General features: G+C 38.8%; 2 protein-coding genes across 2 annotated transcripts; one reads left to right on the top strand and one right to left on the bottom strand.

Annotated features, from left to right (window-relative positions):
* Positions 1 to 1,535: 1,535 nt before the first annotated feature.
* On the bottom strand, positions 1,536 to 12,931 carry LOC126819360 (neurogenic locus notch homolog protein 1). The gene is made up of 14 exons (XM_050547362.2): positions 12,846 to 12,931; positions 10,671 to 10,734; positions 10,217 to 10,363; positions 9,252 to 9,392; positions 8,528 to 8,662; positions 8,124 to 8,288; positions 7,335 to 7,448; positions 6,897 to 7,013; positions 5,979 to 6,089; positions 5,398 to 5,499; positions 4,561 to 4,668; positions 3,948 to 4,064; positions 2,997 to 3,120; positions 1,536 to 1,580 (listed from the first exon to the last, which is right to left on the bottom strand). The coding sequence occupies exons 1-14, from the start codon at positions 12,846 to 12,848 to the stop codon at positions 1,577 to 1,579; spliced, it is 1,452 nt and encodes a 483-aa protein (XP_050403319.1). The 5' UTR covers positions 12,849 to 12,931; the 3' UTR covers positions 1,536 to 1,576.
* Positions 12,932 to 15,609: 2,678 nt separating this feature from the next.
* On the top strand, positions 15,610 to 17,857 carry LOC126819385 (kielin/chordin-like protein). Its single transcript, XM_050547408.1, has 3 exons — positions 15,610 to 15,675; positions 16,550 to 16,625; positions 17,115 to 17,857. Exons 1-3 carry the CDS (start codon positions 15,673 to 15,675, stop codon positions 17,837 to 17,839), a joined length of 804 nt encoding a protein of 267 aa, XP_050403365.1. The 5' UTR covers positions 15,610 to 15,672; the 3' UTR covers positions 17,840 to 17,857.
* The last annotated feature ends 338 nt before the right edge of the window (positions 17,858 to 18,195 follow it).

The raw sequence follows: 18,195 nt of genomic DNA, 5'->3' as shown, positions 1-18,195 counted from the left end.
TCATTTATACCCCCGTCAGACCGGGATGGCATCCTTACTGCGTCAAGATCGCCATAAGCGTGGTAAAAACGTGGTGGTATCGTGCTGTGGTCTACATGGTCGCCAATGATCGCCGGATGACGGCGTTTGTTTTGAGCATGTTCAAAGCAAAGGCTAAGGTTCTGCGATATGACACGGAAAGCTGTGAGAACGCGACTTTTTCCAAGTTTGAAAGTTTTGGGGACCTTTTTTTCTGCGTTGTGTTCACGTTTGCCGGCGACCATGTGGATTTTCTGGTCGCTGTACTGTCGCAGCAGCGCAATAAGGACGCCCCCCCCCCGGTCTGACGGGGTCATTACAAACATCCTGTTTTGATCCGATCACTACCGAGATTTGTGATGCGACGACTATAAAAGCGGACAATTCATCATTTTGTATGTTGTACTACAATATATTGTAAGTTTAAGCCACATTGACTTCCCTGCACCCAACCGGGATAACGAAAAAGGGCATTGACTATTCAGTGTGCTATGAAGGGTAATTTTGCCCAGACAGCGGCACCTCTGTAAAAGGTTCCGTTACCCACACCTCCAACAGGCACATGGATGGACACCCATGTCTCCCCCAACCCTTGACCTGGACCACAGACAATCAGTCTATAAAACCGCGAGGAACTTCTCGGCTAACTTGCTCAGCAAATCTGGTTCTGGGGCCTGTTTCACGAAATTTTAACTGAAAATAAAATCCAAATTTTAGTAGATACTTCAATTTTGATTGGCTAAGCACTAAAATCAATCTAATATTATCCAATCAAATTACTAAAATTTGGATTTTATCTTAGTTAAAATTTGGTGAAACAGGCCCCAGAACTATAGCGCCAGACTTATCGACTAATCTGGGGGGCTTCATATTGAAAGATCCAATAGTGTTTATTACACTACGAATGTATTCTTTATTGAAAAGTAGCTCTTTAATGGGGCGGTGGGGGGGGGGCGTCTATGGGTGTTCTAAATGAAATGAAACGAAATGGGGTTTAACGTCCTATTTTTCTGCTCCGACTGGTCTAATGAAGATCGGCATACGCCATACAGTGTGCTACGAGGTGATTTGTGCCCGGCCATCGGCGCTACGGCCTATTTTTATTTCGAATTCCAACTGCCAAGGTGAATCTCTAACGTGCATGCTATTGCGTACACTGGACCTCGGTTTTTCGCCCCGGCTGAACGACTATACGTTGTCCCTTACCAGCCCCTCGGTCCTGCACGACTGACAAAGAGTAACCACGCCGAAAAATCCTGATGAACTTTCTCGGCCAACGCTGGGATTCCGCACGGTACTTCCAGGTTAGCGAGCCATAAATGTTCTAAAAGTAGCTATTGAAGAGTGAGACCATCTAATGTCAAAGATACTGCAAGGGAATCCTTTTCTACAATCTCTAAATCAATTGTCTTTACTGTGGATCAAATATATGACCCAATAATACCCGAAGTAATAGATCTGTTAATATTGTTGTTATTGTCGCACTTTAATCAAGAAAAACGAGAGAAGATCGTTAATGATGGTGTTTAATGAAACTTTATTTCACTTTCTGTCTGCCTTACCTGAAACGATAAACAGATAACATGAATACACCAAATCAAAATTCTCCTGTAATCTGGAAAACCTAGTAAGTCTGTTGAATGCAAATTTAACGAAAAACAAAGGACACTGTTCTGTTTCAGGATTTAGCTACTGAATATAAAAGATTTTTTATTTTGGCGTTTTAGTTAAAGATAATTAGAAGCGTTTTCAATGAAGGATAAAATCCTTTATGATACACTAAGTACGCGTATTTGTCTAACTCAATTTTCACCAAAATTGGACTTACTATGACCTTGCAGATCATTGGAGATTCACCCTTTTTAAACGCTTGTTTATTTGTGACACATCCGGGGGTATTAGATGACAACGGTGGTGATTCTATTACACAGCTGTCGTATTATTTAAGGTAACAGACAAAAGCGTGGATCTTTACAACAAATATATACAGTTCTCTTGACACTGTATAGCCTCTACAGTTTATCACGAATACTTTAAGGATAATTACAATTGTGATAAGAAAATGCTTAGATTCGCTACAATTAATCGCAGCGGGCTTATTACAAAATGAATACATAACGGAATAATGGTATGTACGCGTTGAAGAGACTCTAGCCAATTACAATTCAGGTATACGATCTAGCCTATTGCAATCCATGTAGAAGCGCTAGTTTATTTCAATCCATGTAGACACTCTAGCCTATTACCATCCACGTAAACGCTCTAGCTTACTACAATCCATGTAAACGCTCTAGTCTATTACAACCCATGTAGACGCTCTGGTCTATTACAATCCATGTAAATGATCTATCCTACTACAATGCTTGTAAACTCTCATCTATCATTATTTTGCTAAACCATCTACTCTGCGGGTATCAAGAGAGGAGGTGCGCTGCAGAATCCTGAGATGCATGTATTTTCTCGACCAACATCGCATTCGAATTCGGGACCGTCTTGTTAATCAGCCAACCACTGTGCAACCATGGCGGCTGAATTTCATTAAAGGGGTATTAGGTAAGACTACATAAAGAGCTGACAGTTTTCGCTATAATAGTTACAAAAATAGATAATGAAAACAGAATATGTTGAAAATTTCAGTCAAATTGCTGCACTGTGAACCTAGATACGAGCGATTCAATTTTATGCTAGCCTCGATTGTCATTACTGACGTTGGTACTATAATAAACAAAGTCTCCATTATCCTATTTTACGTTATATTATCCCTCACAAAATGTATTCAAATCCACTAAATATCGCTTGCTAACGATGGCATCGAGAGTTGATTATGGTCTGGATAATTTAATTTATGTCTACTTAATAATTTAGATAACATTTTAGGCCTAAGGAAAGACCTACAATAGGCAGATTTCCTTTTGCATAATGCAAGTTTAAGTGTGGATGAGCAGCTTCAATATGCTTTGAAATAAACCATTGCTTACACATATCGTGTGGTTTCGCATCTTAGACCTTCAGTAAGATATCTTGGCGACGTGGTCAAATTAAACGGGCATGAACAGATGTCTCCTACACAATCCTGGAAATCTAAACATGCCGTTGTGCAACCTGGATAACAAAAAAAAAAATGTCGAACTAGGAAAAGTCTGACCAGATTATCAATTAGAATAAAGCTATACTAATATTTGTGAACGTCGTTTGTGTGTCTGTCTGTTTAGGCCTGGTGGCTGCAATTTAGTGTATAGACGTAGCTCGGACCGGGGAGAAATATAGGCCTGGGTGCGACGGACTACTACCTCCGGTTTCGGAGTTATGCTACTTCCGGTTCATGGCTATACTCGCGCTACACAGGGTCAACCGCTTGTATATAATATGTGACTTGTTTTACAATAATGTAATTAGAATAATACATGAGACAATTATATGGAATACAAGTTACTTAAAAGATTTATTTCTGGTGAAGTTTCGATGAGGGTTCTCTCAAGCAAAGAATGGCAAGATATTTTCTACTTTTTTGGTAAAAATATACGTAGTATTTGGGATTGGACATTAAAGGTCTGGGCCGTGTTTCACCAAAAACAAAAGCTAAAATCAGTAAAATGGATTTTAACTAAAAATTTAACTTTTGTAACGATGTGTTAGAATTCCAGAGTTGGGAGCATTAGAGCATTACGAATATCAGTGGAACAGGGTTGGACGCATCAGAGCATTACGAATTTCCGTGAAATAGGTTTAGAAGCATCAGAGCATTACGAATGTCAGTGGAACAGGGTTGGAAGCAACAGAGCATTAAGAGTCGATAGGCCTACTAAAGGATTCATCAGTACATCAACAAGACGATGCATATGTGTTGATTAACAAAACGGTTATATTAAAACGTTTGGCAAACTAGACAAGTTTCTGCTGATTTTATAATCTAACATATGGTTACTTACTGTGGCGGCCGTACTCGACACACTGGTCACCATGGAAATAACCATACTCGTCATAGGGACAAGCCGTAACTTCATTCACACAAAATCCACCGTTTAGTGCGACAGGATAACACGGGACTAAAACAGTGAAACATAGAATACACCGTTAAGTGGGGTTAGATCTAATTCAAGAGGCCGCCTGCGAATTCGCCACGGTCACGAGATGTAAACAGGTTTAGGGTGTGTGATTGTTGCCGAGGATTTTAGGTTAGGGTTAGGGTTAGGGCAAGGCTTAGGACTAGGTCTGGGGTTAGATTAGCCCTAGCCCTGTTTACATCTCGTGACCTATGATGACATCTGCAGGTGGCCTTGTGAAAGGGATCTAACCGTTAAGTGAGACCGGTTAACACGTGGCTAAAGCAGTGCAACACAGAATCCACCGTTTACTGGGACAGGATAAATTACAACATATACGACGTGCAGTTATTCACTAGTTAGTATGGAACATATAAAAAGATATGGAGGGGGGGGGGACATATATCGCGGGCACGGCGCATGCCTGGACTCGTCGTTGACCCAACCTTGTGTGCTAGAACACACAAATATAATACGTCAGAACTAAATGTGTACTTACTTAGTGGAATGAAAATTTGACATGATAACCCAAAACTAACTCCAGTTTCGTTAAATACACAATTGCATTTATTGTCCGCACAAAATCCTCCATTTACACACGGGCATTCTGTAATTATAAATACATGTAAGTTTTAATCCAACATCCGCTTCATAATACCATCACAAGTGTGATGACTTCTTCATAAAATGCCGGGTGTATCTATAGCCTTGGGAAGCTTCAGTCTAGGGCCTCAAGATCTAGGCGTCCTCGCACCAAGATATAAATATATTTGACACTGTCATAAATCGTTCTAACGTACGCGTAGTCTTAAACATCCTTCATTATCCTCGGTGTCGTCTTCCTCTAGTCACGAGGATGGTGGAATGAAAAGGTCCCCATAATGGAATAGGATTGGGTCTCTCCTCACCTAAAACCGACACTGTTATATATACTTCTATTTATAGTCTATTAACAAAATCGTCACAAGCTTCATGATGTCATGATAAAATGACTGCGTTAAAAATAATTTACAAACATTACTTTTTATAGTTTGTTTCAAAAACATCGTCATAGCTTGAAGACGTCATGTAAAGCTTGCTGCGTTAAACATAATTTACAAAAAACTACTGTATAGTCTGTTTCATCATAACCGTCACAAACTTGACATGGAGAAATATTAAAAAATGTGTTCATCTCGTCAATAGTTGAATCAGAACTATCAATTGTCAACTGGAATGAGTAGAAAGAAAACTAAGATTTAATTTTCACATTGAAAGATCTCTTAAGAGGTTATGACTAACGTGGTGGTCGTGGTGGACGTGGTAATCGTCTTTACGAGAAAAAGAATTAACGTACCCTGTACGTAATCTTGACATTGTTCCCCGGTATATCTAAATGGACATTCACATTTCTCATTATAGCCACATATACCGCCATTTTCACATTCTGGAGAGCATTCTAAAAAAACAAGAAACAAAACAAAAACGCCAAACAGTTTGTATACGAAACCCACAATTAGCTCCGACAATTTTAGTAAAAAAAGCTTTCTGTAAGGCCCCGTACCTTATTCACAATATCTTTGGACATAGTTATGACATTGGCAGTTTGTCTGTTCCCCTGATCTCTGTATAGTCGCCGAAATCGTACAAAACATATATATATATATATATATATATATATATATATATATATATATGGAAATAATTGGAGAGGAAAGGACTTTTTATGTCTTACTCTTATGCGTCAATTGTGCTGATAGAGACGGGCATATGTTATGCAGTGTATTGAGGGAATGTTTGGCTGATAGGCATGTTCGTATTTCGAATCCCAACTGTCATGGTGTTTTTGCCGTCCCATACGAACGACTAGGCGGTGTTCCTGCACCACTAACAAGGGTAATTCAATGCCTACCAACACTAAAATGTTTAGAAACATACCTGTAGTTCGATGACAATAATAGCCATAAACACGATGAGTTGAATTAGATTCACATTCACATCTACCATAGCTACAGACACCACCATTTTCACACGCTGGACTACAGGCTTCTGTAATGTAAATTCATATTTGATATGGTTCAGCGATTTCTCTCCCTCCAGAATCTTCGTAACGCTCCACTCTTCACAGCAGGGCCACTTTTAATGAACATCATCTCGGTGACAATTGTTAGGGGCGGTCCTCGATATGTATCCTCGGTACCCCCAGTGGTATCGTACATATTAAACACTTTCAGGCCTTAAACCAAATTTAGTCATTATGTATATCAAATAACCTTTTTATTTGAAAAAAATATTATTGTATACTTTCAGAATTTTAATAATTAATAACACAATATGAATAGTTTCGACTATATACATGTATGTAAGTAAACTTATTGTAATTATAATGTTTTGTTGAAGGGAGGGGGGAGATGTAGGCCTAGCCTGTTCCCCAATCCTATTCTTATTGAATAAAATATAGTTTAAATAAAAAAATCACAAACGTTGGGGCAATAAATTTACTTGTCCTATAACATTGATTCATTAAATCCAAATTAAAATTACACCAATATTTATTTTAGTTGTAATTGCTTGTTTGTTTGCTTCAGGTCGATTTGACCTAAAGACATGTCTTTATAGGCGCGTTCTGTAATAAAGTTTGGGCTTGGTCGAATCAAGACCAATCTAAGTTCTTGATACTGAAACTTCCACAAAATCTTTCGAAGGGCTTTGATAATCTAGACCCGCGTTGAGAAAGGGATCAGACAGGCAAAGTCAGGTCGAGTGAAAACCTATGCTGGTTTAGATTATTAATCTTTGTCTTCAATAAGATACATTTAGTTTATGCTAACGAATCTCTTAATGAGTTCTACTTACCGTCTGCACTTTCAAATTGATCACACTGCTTTCCAGAGAATCTTCCAGTGGAATTGTCGAAACACAGGCATTTTCCATATTGGCAATATCCATTAAAACATGATGGCACACAAACATCTACATAAATTAATCAACTGTCTTTAATCGATAAATTGACTCTATATAACCAACTCAGTTATTGCGCTATTATGATCATGAAGTTGGTCATAGCATAATAATTGCGGAAAAGTTCTAGAAAACTTGACATTGAACGAACCTTAAACTTTGCAACGCGATTATCACAGCTAGACATTTCAGTTGGAAAGCGCGAGTTTGTGTATTCGCTATGATAATTTCTGTCGCGGAATCGGAGAGGTGGGGGAATAACCAATCCAAATCTGGGCCACCGCGACTTCTCCTTATTCGTAAATAGTCATTTTTTAAACATGTTTTGCTCACCATTTCTTGTGAAGTTTTCACAATGGTCACCGTTGTAGAATCCAGTCAGATTTCTAGCACATTTACAGGTTGATCCTAAACACGTTCCCCCATTTAAACAAGTCATATTACATTCTGAAATATAGGCACGTTTGATATATCCTTGGAAAGAAAAAAAATCAACTTGTGAAATCCATGTGAATTATTAAAAAGTGGATCCGAGCTCGTCCGATCATTCATTCGTAAACGTTAACGTCCGCTTTCACCAAGGGTGAAATCACAGTCGAGCTATATCACGATAATCTAGATTTGCACAACGAAATAGGAAAGCTAGGAAAATAATTATTAATTTATTAGTTACTCGAGACGCATAAATGCAGCCGCGTCGAATCCATACAAATATAAACTTCACATCAAATCAAATGGCCATTAATTTAGAACTGGCGCATTTGAAAATGATTTGCACCTTTCGGCCTTTTCGCAGAACCTTCTGTCCTCCATAACTGACCTTTGTTCGTTAAAGTGGTGGGGAGGGTCGCTGATTGTTCAGAGGGAGGGTGGGTCACAGTTTGTACATAAAGTTCAGATATTACTGCCATCTTATTTAGCCAGGAAGAAAAGTAACATTTTGATTAAAAAGTTTTATGATTCTCTGACGGAGAAACGCTGACGTTATGGCTATACGTCACACGCCACTCTATACGCCATACTTCATACTTATATGTCTGGGCTAGCTGACTTTAACCAACACGAGACAGACATCCGGTAGTTAACTTCTATATTATTTCTGTATCATCAGTATTAACTTACCAGCAGGTCTTTGTCTGTAAAACCCACATTGGCTACCAAAGAAATAACCCGTAGCATTAGATGAACAATTGCAGTAAGCCTTGTCTGTTAGATGAGGTGCTAGTTTGGAATTCTCTATAATAATACAATCGCCTTGTCCGGATACACATGGCGGGATACACTCAACTACAAAATATACACATTTACAGCTAAATATTACTGTGCCCATTCTCCCTTAGGCGATCGTGACGCATAAGGGGGGTTATTCTGTTTTAAGAGAGATGTCAAGAGAGATGGGTTGTGAGAGACTTCAAGACTGGATTGTGAGAGATTTCAAGAGTCCTATTAGACTTTTTATAAATCACTTAAATATGGAGAGCTTTAGAATACTCAATAAAGACGTCAACAAAAAACCTAATACTCACGGGTGTTGGCATAAGTCTCACAGAATTCTCCCCTGTAATTTGTAGGACAAACACAACTATCCCGAGTACACCTCTTATCACCATTGTCAACCAGAGTACACCGTCCACCATTCTGGCAAGCTTTCATACATTCAACTTAAATAGTAAACAAAAATAGATATCTTTACATCGTGAGTTACCGGTTAATTGTACCTTATGTATAAAAAGTAAACTGTAATTTACGATCCATCTCTCCTTACAGTCCAACAGACGAACCAACCCCCTTACCGCCCAACGGACTAACCATAGGATCCATCAGTGCGTATCTATACGATCCATCGCTACGTATCGTCCAACAGACTATCTATACTATCTATCGCTGCGTCATTCCAACGGAATATCTAAAGAATCCATCACTGCATATCGTCCAACTGACTATCTATGCGACCCATCACTGCGTGCCGTCCAACAGACTATGTGGTTAATCACTGCGTCCGTCCAACGGAATATCTATACGATACATCGGTCAGTCCGTCCAATTGAAAATCTATACAACCCATCACTGCGTACCCTCCAACGGAATATTTATACGATCCATCATTGCGTACCGTCCAATGGAATATCTATACAATCCATCGAGATGTCTGTCCAACGAAATATCTATACGATCCATCGCTGCGTACCGTCCAACGGAATACCTGTACCACCCCTATAAGAAAACATTCTTGCACACGCCGCTTCTTACCTTCAACAGAATATTTTTCACAAAATTCGCCAGTATATGGTTCTTGACAGTCACATTGTTGATGGAATGTTTTACAAGTTGAATCCTGGTCATACGTAAATACACACTCGCCGCCATGTTGACATGTCTTGTTACAACTTCCTTAAATCAATTATAGGTAAATGTAAATGTTAGGGTTATTCTTCTTCGGTAATATTTCTGTTTGGAAAATAACTGCGATTAGAGTTACTCAACCAACCCCAGTTTTAGTAGCAGAAATCGCCGACCCTAAAGGTACAGACTTACAAGGATCGGCGGCAAGAAGTCAGGAAATCTCGCATCCTCCCGGCTTCGATTCGCTGAGTTAAAAGAAGACGAGAGATGAACAAGGCGAAGCTATGAAGTGACTCGACTACTTGGCTTCGCACTTATTATTTCTTGTCTTCTCCATGGCTTCGTGCTGTTAACTCGTATCGAGGTGAAGCTGCGACGGAGTGAGATTTCATGCCTTCTGGTAAGTTATATTATCAAGAAATTTCAGCATAAAATGCACTGTGAATAACAACTGGCCGTCAAACCTATTTCAAGCGATTAAATTAAAACATAAATTGACAGGTAGCCCGGGAAACTAATACGCCTATCAAACCTCACGAACGATTTCATAAATTTAAAAATAATCGCCCTGTGGTTGAAAATAAGGGATATTACATGTGTTACCACACAGTCTGGCCAATTAATTATTCCAATTGTGTTCTAATTAAATTTGATTTTATAATATTTTAATATAGAAGAATACATGATGTATAAAAACTAGCTAACTTGAATAACACAACACATGATATAGATAACCATTACTGGTTTATGTTACTAGCGATTTGTCGACGATGGTTCTCTAGTTTTTATGAAGAGAGTGAAATAACCGTTGTCTAAACATCGGTAGTAAAACAAATGTGTTGTGTTATTACCAGTTGCCAAAAGCCACTCACTTGAAATTCTCAATTTCTCGCATCTATTTCCGGTATAAATGGTGTCCGTATCAACTCTAGGACATTCACAATATTCTGCTTGTATTGAACCAGTTGTCGCCCTTGTTTTACAAACTCCGCCATTCAAACAACTCAATGAACAACCACCTGCCAAAAGAACAACAGTTGGCCCACTTAGAGCAAACGTCCGTGCCGTCAAATAGGGAAGATTATCAGTGTAATATATTCAGTGAACAGTGGGTTCACGAATTCACAAGTCTGTTTTTACGGAGCATGGACATTACAGGTAAGGACAATAACTCTGTAAATAATCGCAACATGCACTGCTTTTTGATACAATTATCAGTCAAAAATGGTTCAATTCCGTTCTGTGCCCCCCCAAGGACTCCTCCCAACCCATCCAAATGTCTTCGATTTCTTATTTCTCTCTGTATTAATATATGAATATACTTACCTTCTACTTGGTTCCAAATAAGTGTAAAACACAAGAAAAGGAACGGCGTCACATTAATTCCTACCTACAATAAATACAGATTTAACTGACAATACGGCGATTTCAAAATATGCTCGCCATTTTGTTCTGACAACAACAAAAAAAAAACACCCTTTCTCCAATAAATAAGAGTGTCCATTCAACATAAACCAGTTTACTTCGGGACTAACATAATAATATGGTGTTTGGGTCTGTAGAACCGGATGAACACCCTCGAGGATGAGCAGGTAACCCGACTGTTGGTCCAAATGTGTATTCGAAGCCATGCCAGTTGACTCATTGGTAAACCTTATAATCCAAAATTACCCCCTCCCTCACATGATTAAATGGTCAATAAAGATTTAAATGTAAATAAAGATGCATTAAAGCTGATCGTTCTTGCTATAACAGTTCAAAATTTCATTCAACTTAGCTTATTCTGTTAACACGGTTTGTAATTTTGACAAGATGTGTGCATTGATTATTCATATTTGGAACAACGGTACTTGTTATTTGAGACTGAATCTCGCTTCTCGATTTTTAAATTAAATCATCAATGGTCGAAGGAAGCGTTCTAATCTACTCAAAATCGGAGCGATCCGATGGCCAAGATAGTTGATTATAGGCTTAAATATTCATGTCTAAATGACAGTTTATATACCATTTGAAGCCAAAATGCAGATTTAGCTCTTACATAAGGTATTGTCAACTATCCCAATTAATTTATAATATACCCGCACACTTCAGTGGGCTCTTACGGCCGACCCACGATTCATTCACTTCAGGTGATGTTACTTCTAGTATTTAAAACTTACAATGTCCTTTTGTTTTGTCTTATCCGTGGGTTTTTCTCCTTAAAGTCCTACATTGTCTGCGTGTTGTGTGTCCTACTGTTCTGCTCCGACGGGGCTAATGAATACGAGCATACGCCATACAATGTGCTGAGGGACATATTGCCTACTTTTATATCGGTTTTTCGTCCCATCCGTAGGACTATACATTGTCCCATGGCAGGCCCTCGGTACTGCACAACTCAGGAAATCAAACCAGAAAATCTCGATCAACTTTCTCGGCCAATGCAGGGATTGAACACGGGACCGCCAGGTTAGCGAGTCAAAGCCTTACTTACTGAGCCACCGTAGCTCCCTGGTTGTTATGTTTGGTGCTGTTCTCCCGAACTTACTATTAGCAAAGGGCATCGTGTTGTACATCATTTTATTTATATCCGGGAAGCGCGGTGACTCGATGAGTATGACGTTAACTCGCAAGCCTGGAGGTCTCGGAGCAGAAAACGTTTATCGGGATTGTCCGGCGTGGTTATCATTTGCCACTGGTGCAGAACCGAGTACCTGGAAAAGGACAATGTTGACAAGAGAAAAACCGAGGTTCACGTAAAAAAAACTATGACAGTTAGAATTTCATATAGCCCAGTCGGCGAAGAACAGTAGGACGTTAAACATCATTTCATTTCAATTATACCCCACTTATGAAGCTTTAGTTTTTAACTCGTTGATACTGCTAAGATACAACTTAAATTCTAATATAATTATTTACTTGTTGCATATATTATCTTGTTTAAATTTTAATGTTTTTAACAACACGTATGGAAAGGGCTACTCTAAGGTTTTTAAACGCGCCTCATCCTTTTGATAACTGTGAATAAAGTATGTTTAAACGAAATATTTATTGTGGAGAGTATCTCCTTGTAATGTACCCCTTTATGGTAGCTCTTTGACAGGTTTCCCTGTCACACGGACTAGATCTATTTCTCAAGGATAGCTACAGATTTCGTCATGGTTAGGGCACGTGATTGTGGGTTAGGGTTTATGTTTGGGTAAGGGATAGGTCCAGGGTTACGGTTGCGGTTAGCACTAGCCATGTTACATCTCGTGACCTTTGACCAAACCTGGCTGGAGGTGGGATTAAGAAATAGATCTAACCTGTCACATGTTTGGTCATGTGACCTGTTACTACGGTAAAGCAGGATCCCGCGCGCTCTTTTGTTGGAGATTGTTGTCCGGATTTTGGTTGAGTAAAATTTCATATCGAGTCAGACTACTGTTACCTGCTTAATATGTGTGTTTAGACACCAACAATACCACATTATATATTTATTTTTTAATGTTTAAAAAAAAATATAGATATAAATATATTTACCATAATCAGTCTAATCTAATATTCCGGTTGAAGGTCCAAAGATTAAATTAAAATGTATTTTGCTGATCACAGATTTTGTAGACTAGTATATTGTTTTGACAAACGGCATGGTTTTGATATATTACCTGACACAGGTGTTAATGGAAGGGGATTCATCTTCATATAAATATTCAAAATTAATATCGTTCGAATTCAATAATATGTTAGGGGGAGTGTTCACCAACATTTATTTTTGTAATTTGTATTTTGACAGAAAAACGCAGCACCTTATTGACTTTGATTTATGTTTCAATTCATGGAGCCACGGTGACTCAGTGCGTAAGCCCCTGGCTGACTAACAAACCGGTTTTCGGGTATTTGATATACTAAATTTATCTGCGCTATTATTGTTAAAGATTCCTCCACTTTTTCTAGGGTAAGTATATTCGTGTCAATCATGAGGAACTGGGCTTTGGAAAAATATAAAAAATAGATTTTCTCGCCAAGACAAGTGAAATTTTGTTTTATATGTTTTCGGGGCTGCTAAGCAAGAGAGAGAGAGAAAGAGAAAGAGAGGGAGAGAGAGAGAGAGAGAGAGGGGTGTGGGTGTGTGTGTGTGGGGGTAACATTCACTCGACACAAAATAGGACATTTCGGGACTAAAATATGGTTCAATTTTATTTCAATAATTCGCTTGCGCGTAGGGCTCTTTAGCAGTGGAGGGGGGGGGGGCATAGAACCCTGTGAAACCCCACGAGGTTGGACACGTACAACCGGGGAATCGAAACCACGCCAGCTGACTCAATGACAGACCTTATGATAGAGCGCGCACGTGCTAACCATTCGGCCATCCACCCCCCTCCCGAACTTTTAACCACAAGGAATGGTAATGAGAGTGGGCCTGAAAGTGCTGACAATTCTCAAATTCTGAATCATTGATTAAAATATGATTTGGCAGACAGTTGTGGTGACAAGAACTTGTCTACATTAAGACAGTGATGGGGACAAGAATTTGGTTACATTAATAAAGTTAGAGAATCGCTTAGTAAAAAAAAACAATTTTAATCAGATTCTAGGCCAAGTTACAGAGATTATGAGGATTGACATATCTGTGACATCATACTTTGCAAGCTGGTGGAACTGGTTGTAATAAAGTAAACAATATCGTAAATCAAACAATTTGACACCTTTCACAAATTATATGCTTCAACGAAGAGCCTGCCAGGTTTTTTGTTGTATGAGGATTGACATATCTGTGACGTCATACTTTGCAAGCTGGTGGAACTGGTTGAAATAAAGTAAACAATATCGTAAATCAAACAATTTGACACCTTTCACAAATTATATGCTTCAACGAAGAGCCTGCCAGTTTTTGTTTTGTTGTAAAAGAACTCATTAACATGTAAGTTGGCACAAAAAAAATGTATTAAATTATATTAGAAATATAGACACGTCCAAGTGTTAACGAGTACTATTCAATATTAATATTGAAGGGGTTGGTCCTTATTTTTCTATATTTTAACCACAAATAAATAATAATGACCGCTAAATCGTTTTTGCCTTTCCACGCGTTCCAAATGACAATTGTTTGGTTTTCTACGGGTACTCAGGCGGTTTCCTCCCACTGCTACAGCCCCCTTCGCGCAAGCGAATTAATGAAATAAAATTGAACCATGTGTTAGTCCCGAAATGACCTAGTTTGTGTCGAGTGGACGTTAAACTCCATCTCTCTCTCTCGTTCTAAGTACGTGGCAGTTTGTAATTAAGTTTGTCAGGAAAAGAGTATCGGTCATGGGAAGTTATCTCTTAGTCTCCGGAAACGAAAAGAACACAGGATATCATTAATCCCTTAATTGGTAGTCTTTGTCTCCCTTGCCACTTTCCCTGTTTTACTTAGCGACTTTTCGTTAATTTGAGGGTTTAGTATGAGAAGAGAGTTAATGTCACGTTGTCTGCCAGGTTTTGGTGAATATTCATGATTTTGAGGCGGAAGGATAAGAAAGTAAAGAGGTTGGTTACGTTGAAGTAGGGCGGATAATTACATGTTTACGTGTATACTACTTTCAGTTTGTGTATCTCAAAATTTCCCTGGGGATTCTCATACCTGCTTTTGAGCAAGAAATTGCCTATGGTGGGGTATCTGGTTCAAAATACGATCTAGATTAAAAAGTAGAAAATCAAAAGTAAAGGGGAAAATGTTTTCTTATAAGGGTATTTTTATGGTATTTGATATTCTACTTTCTTCATGATACTATCTACTCGAGATTTGCTAACGCATAGTTCTCAAATAGTATGGTAGCTCATAGCGGCCAAGTAATTTTCTCTTTTTTGCATAAAATTTTGATAGAAGAAAGTCAAATTTTGATGAAAGAAAGTAGAAACTGTGTCAATGAAAATGGAATTCTGACGATTTAAAGTTGAAAAGCTTGATGTTTTTGCCGATTAAATACACAAACTTATAGGTTTGCACCATAAAAATATCCTTTTAGGTAAGAATTTTTCCTTTTACTTTTGATTTTCTACATTTTAAACTAGATCGAATTTTGAACCAGATACCCCACCATAGTTGCCACATGTTGCTTTATCTATGGTACGAAGCGTTCAACCCAATGAAAATGTGAGAAAATGTTATGGCCAGTCAATGAGGAAATTAATGGTTTATCAAGAAGAATGTTCCCAGTATTTGGCGTTATGTCGCTTTAAAATGTTTCCAGTATTAGGCGTAATGTCCCTTTAAAAGCTGTCATCTGTTGATTAGGCCTATATATAAGGCATAAAATCGTTGTGATATATTTATTTGTGATTAGGAACCTGATAGCTGAATATTGTAACTCTACCTATCCACGAGATGGTAAATATAAGTATTTATATTATTACTTCACAATTTCAAGATGTGAAACTTTCTTGCGGTGTTTTATGTATTGTAACGTACATTTGGGAGATTTTCGGGTTTGTTTTTGACTATTGTACGACTTTAAATACAATCACAGCCTGGCTTCTAATTAGTTTGACTTGGATAGGCGGAACTTGCTCGTTGAGAATGCATGTAGTCTCATGTACAAAGATTGTTCTTGATGTGGTTTTTGTTGATCATGGGAATTGATTTAATTGCGATTCGCAATTGGATGCGGGTTCTTCCAGACCACGTACGCTGATACACCCGTCACAATCAAAGTCGTCCGTGCTGCAAAAAACGAATATCGGTAAATCTATCATGTACTGTTTTCGCAGGCCTTAAATTTCGAAGCTAAAGTATGCCGGGGGAAACAACTCTGAATTCTGCTGTGGTTCCTCCTTGGGCTTTCATATACTGAAATTCAGTCAGAGGCTTTAAAAGTTCAAAGAGAAGACAACTCCGCAATTCTGGTTTGTAACAGTGGCCCCGACAGAATTCCCTTAGGGGATGAATCTGTTGATTTTCAGCGTTATGTGACTTTCTACTACATTACGCGTTATGTCCATCTTCGTGGATTTTCTCATGCCCCCCCCCCCCGTCTCCTCAAAATGCTAAAGACCCTACGCGCAAGCGAATTATTTAAATAAAACTGATTTAATTGCGATTCGCAATTGGATGCGGGTTCTTCCAGACCATGTACGCTGATACACCCGTCACAATCAAAGTCGTCCGTGCTGCAAAAAACGAATATCGGTAAACCATATTTGTGTCGATTGGACAATAAACACCCTCTTGATCTTGGTATATTTTATTCATTCTATATTTTCAGGCGAAAACAACCTGGATATCGTATGTCTTCTTGGCTTTTGTCTCAACTTTATTCGTGGTACATGCTGATACTAAGTGTAAGTTTAATCTTTAACACCATTTTGTTATTCATTTTGAACCAAACTGCTCTACGATTTTAGTAATGATGACCGAGACTATGCAAAAATTTCACCTGCTTTTTTCTCGGCTCATAGTGGATCAATTTGACTGATATTTTCAGCAAATTACCGTTACACCATCTAGTTTTTAACTATTATAGCGAGAACTGCCATCTCTTTATCTTATCTCCCATAATGTATCTTTAACCAATTTCCATAACATCAATTTTTGGAATTGGTGAAGTTTGCCCCAAAAAGCTTAATGAAGCGGAGAGTACTCGCAAAAACCTAGTTTTCTTTCCTTAAACAACTTTATTTCTAATATCTAACACCTGAGAGTAGTATGAATTAAACAACTATATCATTATCAATTGTTTAATCAACGTCTAACAGTTTCAACCTTGCATATTGCCATGTTAGCATATATCTGTCAACCTTTCATAGCGAACCTCTTCTTATTTTTTTCAGTTCCTACGTGTCTTTATAATGGTATATATTATGAGCAGGGCGTAATATTTCCTGCTACTGAAGGATGTAACACTTGTCGGTGTACGGAATTCGGAATCGTATCATGTACCAAATTCACCTGTTGTCTGTACGATGGTACACTTTACCAACCAGGGGACACATTTAATGCTACCGATGGTTGCAACACCTGCTGGTGTATGGAAGATGGAACCGTACCATGCACCAAAATCTATTGCAATAACTGTATGTACAACGGTACATATTACCAACCCGGAGAAATATTCCCTGCCACTGATGGTTGCAACACTTGTCGGTGTACGGAATTTGGACTCGTAGCATGTACCAAATTCACCTGTTGTCTGTACGACGGTACACTTTACCAACCAGAGGACACATTTAATGCCACCGATGGTTGCAACACCTGCTGGTGTACGGAAGATGGAACCGTACCTTGCACCAAAATCTATTGCATTAACTGTCTGTACAACGGTACGCGCTACCATCCAGGCGACTCATTCCCGGCCACCGATGGCTGCAACACTTGTACATGTTACAAGGATGGAAGTGTACATTGCACGGAACTCGCTTGCGCCACATGCTTATATAATGGTAAACGTTATAAACCCGGCGACTCATTCCTAGCTGGTGATGGCTGCAACAGGTGCGGATGTCGAAGCAATGGCTTAGTAGTCTGCACGTTAATTGCTTGCCAGAGCATTGAATAAATAATATATATAAATGAATACTTGTAGTTGTTTGGTGTTGTTGATAGCTATTTTGAGAATGGTGGAGGCTTAACCGGGTATGTGGCATTTTTTAAAGTAAACCAAATGAAATGTGCTTTAACGTCCTACTTTTATACACCAACCAGGCTAATGCAGATAGGGGATCACGTGGCTAAATGGGTAAGACGCTAGCTCGCTAGCCAGGAGGTCGGATGTTCAATCCCTGCAATAGACGAGAAAGTTCATCCAGATTTTCCGGCGTGGTTTCCTCTTGTCAATGATGCAGGACGGAGAGCCTGACAAGGACAGCTGTCTAGTCATTCGGATGGGACGAAAAGTACATATTGGCGTGCACG

The sequence above is a fragment of the Patella vulgata genome, chromosome 4 (genome assembly GCF_932274485.2).
Source record: "Patella vulgata chromosome 4, xgPatVulg1.2, whole genome shotgun sequence".
Classification (NCBI taxonomy): Eukaryota; Metazoa; Mollusca; class Gastropoda; family Patellidae; genus Patella; species Patella vulgata.
This window is presented reverse-complemented; position numbering and strand designations above follow the sequence as displayed.